At 42.1% G+C, this 12912-nt stretch overlaps 1 protein-coding gene across 2 annotated transcripts in view; it reads right to left on the bottom strand.

Moving 5' to 3' along the window:
- Positions 1–12912, bottom strand: part of NCAM2 (neural cell adhesion molecule 2) — a 1313898-nt gene that overhangs the window by 534098 nt on the left and 766888 nt on the right. For both annotated transcript variants that reach the window (XM_085623062.1, XM_085623061.1), the window contains exon 6: positions 7674–7791. In XM_085623062.1, the coding sequence (XP_085479188.1) occupies positions 7674–7791 (118 nt within the window). The remainder of the gene's footprint in view (positions 1–7673; positions 7792–12912) is intronic.

Raw genomic sequence — 12912 nt, 5'->3', positions numbered from 1 at the left:
TTGCGCTCTAAGATCCAAAACCCGGTGTGGGGTGAGTTCATTGAAAGCATTGACATCCTGTATGTGCAGGAAACATGGGGCTTAGAGCCAATACACATGAATGGCTATAGGACATTTAACACTCCTGCGGTGAAGGGTCTGGGAGGAAGGCCGAAGGGTGGGTTTTGCACGTATATTTCAAACAAACTAGTCGTGGATAAGATTGTATTCTGTGCTGGGGATTGTCATTATCATTTCATTGAACTAGTCATAAATCGCTCACAGAGTATGATTATGGTAAATTTTTATAACAATGTGCCAGCGGGGAAAGTTGGGCCCGAGCTTACAAAAATCGGTGAGGCCCTGAATGCTATCTGTAATTTGAGATCAAAGGACAGTACGATAATTCTGATTGGGGATTTTAATTGTGCATTATGTAAATCGGCGGATCTTAGAACATGTGGACTCCCAAATGATGAGGGGGTGTTTAATTCTCATTTCGCTCATAGAAAGGCTGGGGAACTTTTTAATGATTTATTGTTTTGGTATGACTTGGGATTTGTGAATTACCTTGTACCTATCCCTGAGTCTATCACATCGACTTTTAACAGTAGAGGTCTCGCATCCACCAATGATTTTATGTTAGTCTCATGCAACGTCACACCTAGGTTGCTGTCCTTTAAGATAGGGGATATTTCTTTGAGTGACCCTTTCCCGCTCTGTTTAAAGTTATATTCTCCTGCCCAAAGCTTTAAGAGGAAGCAACCAACAAATCAGGTGATAGGCAGTTTAGAGTTGAAGAAAATGAATGGATATTCCCTGCGTTGGTCCAAAGTGGACCCTGAGGCATTGACAAAACAGCTAATCTTTAAATGTAAACACGCCTTGGATACATGTCTGAGTGAGCTTTCCTCTTCGGACGACATAGTGCACTCCTTCCTCGAGATAACTAAAAAGGTTAGAAGTTTATTAAGTGTACAATGCCGTAATAAGCCAAAACTTTAACCTGGTTTAATAATGCCTGCACTAAAACTCACGCTAAACTGAAAGCCGAGTTGCATAGGCAACCTAGATCGTCCGCGGGGGTAAGGCAAGCAAGAACAGATTACAAGAGGGCCATCGCTGATAGAAAAAGAACCATGTGGGAGGAAGCCTGGGAATCTCTACATTCAGCAGCCCAACGAAAGGACTCTGTGGCCTTTTGGAAGGTGCTAAGGGCCCCTCCCTGTTTGTGGGGGGGGGAGGCCCTGCTATTGAGATTGCGATACCAGAAACTGTCTGGGTCAGCCACTTATCCAAAGTGTATAACGGTCCTGTCCGCCATGACCAGCAATCTCTGGGTGCCTATCCTGCGCACTGTAATCTAGGTAAGCTCCAAATAACGCTGGAGGAAATAGACGTAGCTCTTGCCCGGAGCCAGTCGGGCAAGGACCCCGGACCCGATGGGGTCCCGGTTGACTTATTTAACACACCTTTCTGGGTCCCCCCTTTAACTCTATTTGTTAATACTTGCGCCTACACTACTTTTCCAAAGACCTGGTTGGAGTCCAGCATTATCCCGATTTTCAAAAAGGGAAACCATCAAGATCCTGGCTGTTACAGCCCAATTTCCCTCCTTGATTCAATGGCGAAGGTGGCAGGACGTGTTCTCCTGGAGCGCTTGCAGGATTGGGCGGAAGAAAACCAGATTCTGTCAGATTTACAGTACGGTTTTTGGGAAGGATTGGGCACTATAGAAAAGAGTTTAAATCTGGCCATCATCATAGGTAAATATATAAGAGCTAAAAAGGGGAGACTATATTTAGTCTTCGTTGACCTTACGGCAGCGTTTGACTCTCTACTACATGTTAGGTTATGGGCGATCCTTGTAAGCTTAGGGGTGGACCCCAATATTATTGCCTTTTTGCAGCGCTTATACGAGGGAGCTTCTGCCAGTGTTCAATATGGGGTAGATGGGCAGTGCACAGCAGCATTCCCCATAAGGAGGGGGGTCAGGCAGGGCTGTGTCCTGGCTCCTTTCCTTTATAATCTATACATTAATGGGTTGGCTGATGCACTGCTAAAGAGCGGGCAAGATTTTCTCCAAGCAGGAGGGTGGCCTATACCGGCCCTTTTATACGTGAACAATGCCGTGTTAATGGCCCGTACTCTAAATGGTCTGCAAAGGGTGTTAGTTTTAACGTTTTCATGCTTGATTTGGGCCTAAGTATTAACGTTTCAAAGACATTTGTCATGAGTTGTGGTCTAGGGGCTCGGAGGGATATGGGTAGGGACATACGTTTGGATGGTAGGAAGATAATGTCAACTAGTGCTTTCATGTACCTCGGAGTCCTTTTTAATCAGAATGACACCTGGACACACGCTACTGATATGAAAAAACGTACATTTAGCAGATCATCTAACGCCCTTGCTACCTTTGCGAAGAAGTTGGGCAGGTAGCCGCCTCGGGAACTTTTGCAAATCTATAAGGCACAATGTATCCCAGCCGCGATGTATGGGGCTGGGGTATGGTATTTTGCCAACATCCTCCCCCTACAACTCGTGGAAAATGCTTTTCTGCAGTACATCCTCTCAGTCAGCCGCGGCACGCCTTCCTTTGTGTGCCATGAGGAGCTAGGTCTTCCTTACATAGCAGACCTCACCCCACCTAAATAGAGAGATCCTGCGTGACTGCATTAGGTTGGAGGGGGCGTTAAAGATCCCCTGGGTGAGGTTTGTCTGCTGTTTCATGAATGTCCTAGGACACCCAGATTATTTCACTAATCCTAGTTCTATGACTCAGATCTCGAGAAAAGCTCTGAAGAAAGAGGGCCTCAAACTGTTGGGCTCCTTAAGAGCAGCCGGTGATGTATCCAAGCCCACTGTTATGCAACATCAGCTAAGGCTCACCTGTCTGGACATGGAACCATATTTACATTTTGTACCCAGTAGCTTTGATAGGTTACTTCTGATAAGATTCAGACTGGGCACCAGTCACAGATTAGTGACAATACCCAAAATGAATGATTGGTCAAGACCCCCTCTCCCTTGCCCCTGCGATACCTACTCCGAGCAGTCTACTATCCACCTAATTCTTTTCTGTAAACTGTTTTCGGAGCTAAGGAAAGTCTGGCTATTGCCACTTTTAAGACAGCAAGGTTTCAGACAATGCCGCCCAGCGCTTTTATGCTTACAACTATTAGAGAATGAGCATGTGGCTTGAAGGGCATCAAAGTTTTTGAAAAAGGTCTTGCTGCAAAGGAAAAACATGACATTTTGAGGTTTTGTAGGCTATTTTGAAATGAGGGGAAATGGGATCTGATTTGTGTATCTATTTTTAAAAAGTGTACATTTTAATGTGTTGCGAATTTACAATTTTAGTGCTGTATTAATTTATGAATTTTAATAATTTAAATTGTATTACAATTGTATTTTTCATGTGCTTTAATGACTGTTAGTATTATAGTCGAATAAAGCTTTTTGTTTGGTTTGACTTGTGTGTCTATGTCTATGAAGCTCTAAATCAAGGAGGGACCCACAGACCATGTCTGCTATACGCTGACGATTTAGTGATAGTGGACATGTCAGAATTTGAGTTGCAAAAAAAGCTGAACATTGTTTATGATTACTATTTAAAGAAATGCCTCATGATCAATTTTGAAAAGACTAAAATAATGGAGCTGGGGCAAGGAAAGGGATCATTTAACTGGAAATTGGGTGAGGCCAAAGTTGAGGTGGTGGACAAATATAAATATGGTTCGATACCAAACTTAATTGGAGGGACCATGTGGACTCACTTAAAGCAAAGGCTCTCTCTTCGGTATACGGCCTAAAACAGTTCAAGCAGAAATAAGGAGGCCCCTCTCTGTGACCCATTCTATCAGCTTTCAATGCAATGGTCCACCCACAATTCTAATACGGAGTGGAGCTTCTAGCTCTAGGCGGTAAATTGGATTGGAATCATGAGGAGGGTAGATGTGTGAAACAGCTCCTTGCTCTCCCAGCATCACAGATGATCCAGGCTGTGAAAGTAAAATGTCAATTTACAGCCTGGAAGTATCAGGGATTGCAAGTTATATTGACTATTTGGCAGAGACTGAGTAGAGAAGAGACCCCCAAAATATCACATCTTTGTAAAAGAGAAATATAGAAAAGTGAACTGGCATCCCAAGTTAGACATACACTAGGTAAGATTTGAGTTAAACTATCATTAGAACCAGAACAATGGAAACTAGGGCAGCAGATCCCTAAACAGGTGCTATGGGCTATTATGGACAAAAAGGCACAAAAAAAGATCTGTTTTATCTGGAGAGCAAATCATCCACTCAGTTCCTGGTAAAAGGATGGAACAATGATCATATGTTCCCCTTAATTGATGCCTTGCCAAGTCCTAAGCTTAGAAATGCGATATTGAAATTTAGAGCTGGCCTGAACCCACGTAATGTAGACAGGAAGATAAAAACAGCATGAGAAATGAACTTGGGTTGTGTACATGTGGGCTAAATGTAAAATGCAGTGGCTCACACATCATGCTGGACTATTTGTGGTTCCTAGAAGAACGGAAGAAGTTTTTAAAACCTTTTTTTATTAAGTATAAAATTATTAATAGGGATCAAGCTCTTAGTCTGTTGATAAATATGGTATTTTTAAATGGTGTATGTGCAATAGGAAGATTTTTAATTGCAATACAGGAGTCTATGAAAGAATTGTTGATATCATTTAAAATGGGCGAGGTGGTAGGAACGAGACTTCACACTCTGTGAGGACATTCTAGAGAAATATACATTTATCTATACGCAATTCTTCCCATAATTCATTATGAATTAAGAGCTGTTTGCTATAGAGTGGCACCACTCTTACTGTAAGCTTTATTAGGCTTTTAATGTGTTTTGTATGGTTTTATAGTTGTACTTTTTGTATTATTTGTATTTATAATTGCATGTTTTTACTGTGGCAACTTTTATGCCTAATAGAGTATGATGATGATGATTGACTTGAGTGTCGATGTCACTGTTCTGCAATTGATTTTTCATATAGATCACTATCTCTTGCATATAAATATTAGTGTGGACAGAAGAAAAGATGATAAATGGAAGCTAGTCTCTAAAATGTGCACATTCTGGCACCATTGCTTGCCCATACTATCTGAAAAAAAAGCTACACCATCTACAAAACCATCATGACAGACAACCCCTCACAATGTCCATCAAATGTCAGAGTCCTGCCATCCCATGTTAACACTCTTCTCTCAACAAAAACAGTACCACACATTTGTGGGTGGGTCTACTACAGGGACAGGAATAAGACTAAATTGTGACTGCATGAAGACACTATATTGATTTCACATGTTTGGCCTGCTCCTGTTAATTACATAAGTTCCATTCACACACATGAGGTAGTATTTATGGAACACTGGGAGGTGGGAATTGTGCTGTACCCAACACATCCCAGAAGGTTCTGACACAGAAATGTAAGGAACCCCCTTTTTTAACCTTTATTTGATTTGCGTGGGGGGTTCTGGTTAAGAACAGGCATCATTGCAAGCCACACCACCCAAAAGTCCTTCAAATATAATAAGTCTAGTATTAAGACATTTCAGGTGGTAGGTTTCTCAAGGTCCTGGATGACCCCCAGGCCTTGATGTGGGTTCCTGTGTCCCAATGAGGAGCTATGTGCTGGTTCTGTTCCTTGCTGGGATGTAGACAAGTGTATCAGCATGTATGTGTGCATCAGCGAGGATCAGATACTGTCTGGATTTCTGCTTAGGGCACGTAGGTGTGCCTGTGTCTGCTGCACAACATGCTGCCAAGCACTGTTTGGGTATTTTCTGAGGATCAAAAAAAATGTAAAACAGCATCAAATCTTCACACTGGAGTACAGAGTGTGTGTGTGTTTGTGGGAGTGAGTGTGTGTTTGTCTGTCTGGTCAAGCGTGGATAAAGGCACTGTTTGGAATTCTTCTCAGGACTGTAAGAGCCAAGCAATGTCATGGCTTCTCACTAGCAAGGCGCCAGCAGCTGTTTGGAATTTTCTCGAGGAAAAGAAGCATTCTGAAAAGCATCCACGTTACTCACTGGGTCACAAAAACCTCTGTCTGCCCCCTAGACAGGAACCTGATGCTGTTTTGATTTTTTCAGAGGATGAGAAATAATCCTAACATTATTGCTGAGGCACCAAACGGTGTGTCTGTTTGACAAAAAAAGAATCAAACACTATTTAGATTGTTTGTTACGCTGAAGAAAATCCAAACGGTGTCTAGCTCCTTGCTTGGGGACAGACACGCTGCTCTATCCTCTCCAGCTACTCGTCTTTGACAGAGAAGCATTGTGAGATGAGGAAACCCTCTGAAACTGAATCAGGAAGCGCAGTTTGCAAGGGGACTATCTACAAATAATCCCAGTCCACCCTGTTACAATACCCGCATCTGGGTTTACTTCTATTGTTGGTGGGGTGGAAGCGGTGATGATGGTAAGAGGAAATGAGGTGCTCTTCCCTTACAGCCAGCGCGAGGAGTTTCCTGAAACTGTCATGCATACTATTTAATGCCCAACAGATGTGTATCAAGAGCTACCTTCGTTTTACTTTACTTCTCATATATGTAGGTCAGCAGTATATACACATAATTAATAAACATATATTTGCAAACCGGTCATAATTCCCTCTTAAATTACTGTGTTGCGTTTAACATCAAGTTATTTCATTATATTTGTGTCTTTCATAGGGAGTTTACAGACAATGTTTTATAATGAATATGAATTCAATCATCCTAAAGTGTATGCTAATAACCTATTTATTAACACCGTGCATGTTCTATTCTTTTCTATTCTGTTATGCAAAAGTCGTATAATTTTCATCTACACGATTAGGTAAAAAATATAAAAATTGCTTGAAATTATGTTAAATGTAAATCTGACTTGCGTGCTATATTGCAGCATCAAAAATACTAGTGACGTGAGTAAAAGTTGCTCGAGCTCTGTTCGTTCATGTTGTTACTGTTGAGGTTACGGCTGGCCAGAAGTTTTACCCGAATGGACTTTAAATCACGTAGCAATTGTAAAGCGAAAAGCTGGACCTTATGAAAGATTAGGCCAGCGTAACAAAAAATGTTTCCCGGACCTTTAATATTCATTTGTCAGTGGACCCACAGGGCTTCATGGAAAATATATTTGGAAAATGAACCTAAAAGTGCTGCCGGGTCAATAGTTTAATTTATTAAACAGCAGGCAGCCAGAAACCACCATAATGAAACAATACTTTGTGACTTAACCACCGTAAACCAAGTACAAGGATGTTCACACTTACTTCCGGCATCCTATGCATCTTCGATATACTGCGCTACCCATCTGCTCCACTCTTACCTCTCATCTAGGAAGCATCTTTTTTGCACAACAACTGATTTGAATGGGAAGTCTGACTGAAACCTACAGTCAGTTCCGCTTACCTATACCCCATATGTGACAGTGAAGATTCTAGACTGCAAAACACGCTAAACCGCATAAAATAATTCTAGCCCTGGCATTTTATGATAGCATGCAATTTATTTCCAATCGAGACGCTCATAAAGGCACACGGCTGCTTCTCTGTGCCAGTCCACAGTGTGATCTGAATCTCCGTGCCAGTCCACAAGTGATCTTCCCCCCTACTGTACGCATTTCCATTTTAAAATAGTCTTTAAATTATAAAGTAAAATTACCCGCTATATTGAAGTTAGATTACCTGTGCCAGCCAATTTGCGGTTCCGGGGAGCCGGTTGCTCGACAGAATACAGTTATCACCTCTTGCCGATCGGCTGTGGCATTAAAAGACTTCTGTGGCAATGTAATAGCAGGAGGAACTAAAAAAGACATTAAAAAAAACCCATGAGAACATTTTACTTAGTAAAAAAAACAAAACTTGCAAAAAATCTACACACTTTAAAACTAGTTTGAGGTCAAAGCCATTTTGTTATATGTGAATATTTTTCATTCAAAATTACATTGAGACATGCATTTCCTTGAAATAAAACTAATTGAATTTGAAAGAAGGAATTTTGAATCTCGAAAAATATGCTTCTCGGGACAATAATATGCATAGAATAAAAAGACAGTGAACAGATTTAAAGTTTAATAAATCGCTGGTCGCATGAACGTATACAGAGATATTACTTAACTCACGCTTTAAATGTGGTGGTTTCGCAGATATGCTTCACGTTCTGCATTTTGTGAAACGTTACCCGCTTTAACACTGCTGAGACTATAGAAAATTGGGTCTAGATGTACTTCACTGAATACCTTCACATATGACACGTACACCTATTCCAAACTGTCCCTTTCATTGGATGAAGTTGCCAATGATGTCATTTGCAATATCAACCGTGATGTCATCAATGATGCCATTTAACATGTTGTGAGTAATGAAATATATGTGAGGTCATAAGCAGTGCATGATGGCGATGAAAATTATAGTCAATTCACTAACCTATAGCTGACCTATTTCAATGGCTTTGGGTTTGCTTCTAACACCTAACTGTAATGCCACTTTAACAATTTTATTTTATATGTATACACTGCCGCGGCTACTGCAGTTAAGTGCGGTGGGCCGGCTGGGGAGGATTTCAAGAGACGACTTATGTATATATCTGAAGACCCGTGCTCCATTAAAACACCTCCATCTTATGGGGGTGGTGCTGTCCAGGCTGCAGGTGCATCACAGTGTATTACGCAATTTCCAAGTAAAAGCCAGGCAATCTAGTGACAGCTTTTGGTTTTTGCAACAAAAGTCCCTTTCCACATTTTGGCCACAACCAGGCCTTGATTTTATTTATGTATGTATGTATATATATATATATTATCTACTGGCGGTCGCCAGTAGATAGTTATAGTTAGGACCGTGTTTCCATAGGAAATCTTAAAATTCTATTTTGAATAACTTTGGCGCCGGTTGACGAATCCTCGCGAAATTTTCAAAACTAATGGGGCGCTCCGCTCAGCTCCTACCCTGAAAGTCTCGGGGTGATTCGTCAAGCGGGGGCTGAGAAAAAAGGGGGGTCCCAAAATGCGTTTTCCCCATGCATTGTCCCATAGGACCTTTAGTCGAAGGTACAGCCCGAACGGCTGAACAGAATTACTTGAAATTTGGCAAAGAGGTAGTCCTCAGGTCAGGCATGTGCCTTTTGCATATATGGTGTCAATCTGTTCAGTAGTTCATGAGAAAATTGCAGTTAAAAGCACATAAATATCTATAGCCGCGCACCGTGCGCGCACGGTACGTGCACGGTACGCGCACGATGCCGTGCGCGAGCGTAATTCTGATTGGTGGATTCATGTCAGTCAACATTCGAATCGGTCGAAATCAGGAAGTGTCGACCGCCATTTTGTGTGTGACAGTGAAAAAGAAAGGTGGATAATGTGAAAAGGGGGCAGGGTACAGAGTTCCTGACCCCCTAGCTTTTGTCAGGGGGTCCCTGAAGGACCATGAAGGGTGAAAAAAACATTTTTTTCTTTTTTTTTAAATCACGGGGTGCGCGCACGGTACGCGCACCGTCGCGAGGTGTGCGCACCTTCGCGAGGTGCAGGCACGGTGCGCGCACGGCGGAATCATAAAAAAAATAGAATTAAAAATCAAATTTAAGTGTTTAGATGTTAGGTGGCTCTAAAAAGAGCCGTTGTGTTAATTGAGAGACAGAGGAAAAGAAAGACATGGCAAAAATTATAGGGTGCCACATGTGTGCTGCTGTATCTTGCTCTCTATTAGCAGAATGGTGGTGTCCGCATAAGAGAGAAGAGCGTTGCACGCATTGCACCGTATATGCACCCTCTTAAACAGAGGGTGTATATCCATAGGAACCGCAGAAGGTGAAGCTGCCCCCGCAGATGAAGTGCTCGGCTGAGCTGCCGATGATGCGCTCGGCAGAGCTGCTGCGGATGTGCTCGGCTGAGCTGCTGGAGGGTTTTCTCTAGCAGCTCGAGCATAAGCCACAGGATGTACATCTCTAACGTGCCTGATCATAGTGAAGATACTAAAAGAGTATTTCTTTTTAGGATCTCCTCTTGATAAGACACGATCACAAAGAGTGCAGGTGACTTTTGGAGCATTCACCTTCTTCTGCCCCTGTGGAAATGTAAAAAATTGCCATATAAAAGAGTCTTTCTGTTTCCTCTGTCTCTGTCTCACAAGGGTCTCCTGCTCACTCCCAGAAGATGACTGCTGCTCTGCCATTTTCAAGTACTGGAGTACTGGAAAAGCTACTCAGCTCCTTCTCCCAGGGAATCAGAAGTAATAATGAGGGGAGTGGGTGTGGTGTTGGAAGTTTCTGGAACTGAAACTACTATAAACCAATGAAAAGTTTTGGTTCTAAATCACATGACTTGCCGTGCGCACACCGTGCGTGCACGGTGCGCGCACGGAGCACGCACGTATGCGCGTACGGAGCACGTACGCACGCATGTGTGTACGGAGCACGCGTGCATGTGCGTACGGAGCACGCGCGCATATGCGTACGGAGCACGTGCTTACGGAGCACGCACGACGTATGCATGCGCACGTGGCGCACGTACGCATGCGCACACGGAGTACGTACGTATGCGTGCACCGTGCGCGGACGAACAAAAACCCTTAAAAAAAAAAAAACAAATTTTTTAAAGTGTTTATACGTTTATAGAAGATATTAACTATGCTGTTCAACTCTATCCAAATTAAAAAAAAAACAAAAATGAGCCATTCCATATCACAGGATAAAGTTAATCTATAACTATATATATAGGTAGCTTATTGTAAAATAAATATTTAAAAAATATAAAAATACATTCATAAGTTAGCATTTAAAAAACCTTGCAAATTCACTTTAAAAACCATTGGTTTCACACACGTTATAGTTAGGAATTAGCATTTAAAAAACCTTGCAAATTCACTGAAAAAACCATAGGTTTCACACATGTTATAGTTAGCTGGACATTTCACTCGTAAAAAAACAATGAAATTCCCCCGTTATAGTTAGTTCAGCTAACTATAACTCGCGCGCCCGCAATCCACTGCTGATGGTGGGGGTTTCTGTTTGATTTCGTATGGTTAAGCAAGGGCGGGGGTGGGTGTGGGGGATGTGGTTATGTTGCTGATTGAAACACAGAATATAGTAACGTGCAGATGTCAAGCTACTAAAGGTGATCTAGTATCACTGGGAGCACTTATAAAGCGCCATATGGCATGGGATATGTTTTAGTGGCAAATTTGCATGTTTTAATATGTTTTGCTGATGAGCGTTTCGGGAGTCATCTGTTGAAATTAAGCCTCTGTTTGGCTATAGTGGCGCTTCTACGTTTGCTGGGGCTCTTTCTTTTATTGCGTAACGTTAGGGCGGGTGTTGAGGTGGTGTAGTGGTACTGTGACTATTTTTAAATTGTCTTATGGTATGGTGTATGTTTGAGTTGCAAAATTGCAGGTTTTAATAGGTTTTGCTGATGAGCATTCTGGCAGGCACCTGTTGACATTAAGTCTATGTATGGCTATAGTGGCAGTAATGGAAGTGCTGGGGCTCGTTGTTTGATTTCGTAAGGTTAAGCAAGGGATGGGTGGGGGAGGTGCGTATGTTGCTGATTATAGGACGGATATTTGTAACGTGGGTATGTGTAGTTACTATAGGTAATGTATTTCACTGGGCCCATTTATAAACAGTGCTATGGGATGGTTTATGTTTTACCCGTCAATGTGCATGTTTGAATAGTTTTTGCTGATAAGTGTTCCGGTAGACACATGTTAAAATTAAGCCTGTGTATGGGTATAGTGGCGCTACTAGGAATGGGGGGTTTCTGTTTGATTTTGTACTGTTAACCAAGGGCAGGGGTGGATGTGGGGGAGGTAGTTATGTTGCTGTTTGAAATACAGAATATAGTAACGTGGGGATGTGGAGCTACTAAAGATGATGTAGTACAACTGGGAGCACTTATAAAGCACCCTACGGCATGGTATATGTTTTACCCGCAAATTTGCATGTTTTAATACGATTTGTTGATGAGCTTTTCAGGAGACATCTGTTGAAGTTAAGGCTGTGTATGGCTATAGTGCCGCTTCTACGTTTGCTTGGGCTCTTTCTTTTATTGCATAAAGTTAAGCAAGGGCGGGTGTTGAGGTGGTGTAGTGGTACTGTGACTATTTATAAACCGTCTTATGGTATGGTGTATGTTTGAGTTGCAAAATTGTAAGTTTTAATAGCTTTTGCTGATGAGCGCTCTGGCAGAAACCTGTTGACATTAAGTCTATCTATGGCTATACTGGCACTAACGGGAATACTGGGGCTTGTTTGATTTTGTAAGGTTAAGCAAGGGTATGGGTGGGGGATGTGCGTATGTTGCTGATTATAAGACGGACATTTGTAACGTGGGCATGTGTAGTTAGTAAAGGTAATGTAGTTTGAGTGGGCCTATTTATTAACCGTGCTATGGTATTGTTTATGTTTTTCCCTAGAATTTGCATGTTTGAATACTTTTTGTTGATAAGTGTTCCGGCACACACCTGTTCGAATTAAGCCTGTGTATGGGTATAGTGGCGCTACTAGGAATGGTGGGGTTTCTGTTTGATTTCGTATGGTTAAGGAAGGGCGGGGGTGGGTGTGGGGGAGGTGGGTATGTTTCTGAACAATTCAAAATCAACAAAGCCAGTGTACATTAAATCAATAAAAGGGGCACTGTTAGTCGAAAGAGCACTGGTCCACAGGTTCCAGACAAACCGGTATGTTTAAGAAAAGAAAGTAGACCTCTATGAAACAATACCCAGTTGGTATTAAAAGCCCTCACTCGCCAACCTGGTTGGTGACATGCTTCATCATCGGGCTCCACTGGGATGACCGAATGTCATCCCAGTGTGCTTCAACGCCAGGTTACTGCGGAGCGGGGTTCTTGTGTGGGGATAGTGAATTTAAAATCTCCAATTAAGTCAAAAAATAGAACTTTAATAATTTTGCTAATTGGAAAAGAATAAAAGG

The sequence above is a fragment of the Triturus cristatus genome, chromosome 8 (assembly GCF_964204655.1).
Source record: "Triturus cristatus chromosome 8, aTriCri1.1, whole genome shotgun sequence".
Lineage (NCBI taxonomy): Eukaryota > Metazoa > Chordata > Amphibia > Caudata > Salamandridae > Triturus > Triturus cristatus.
Note: the sequence above shows the minus strand (reverse complement) of the source record. Positions and strands in the feature narration are given on the sequence as shown.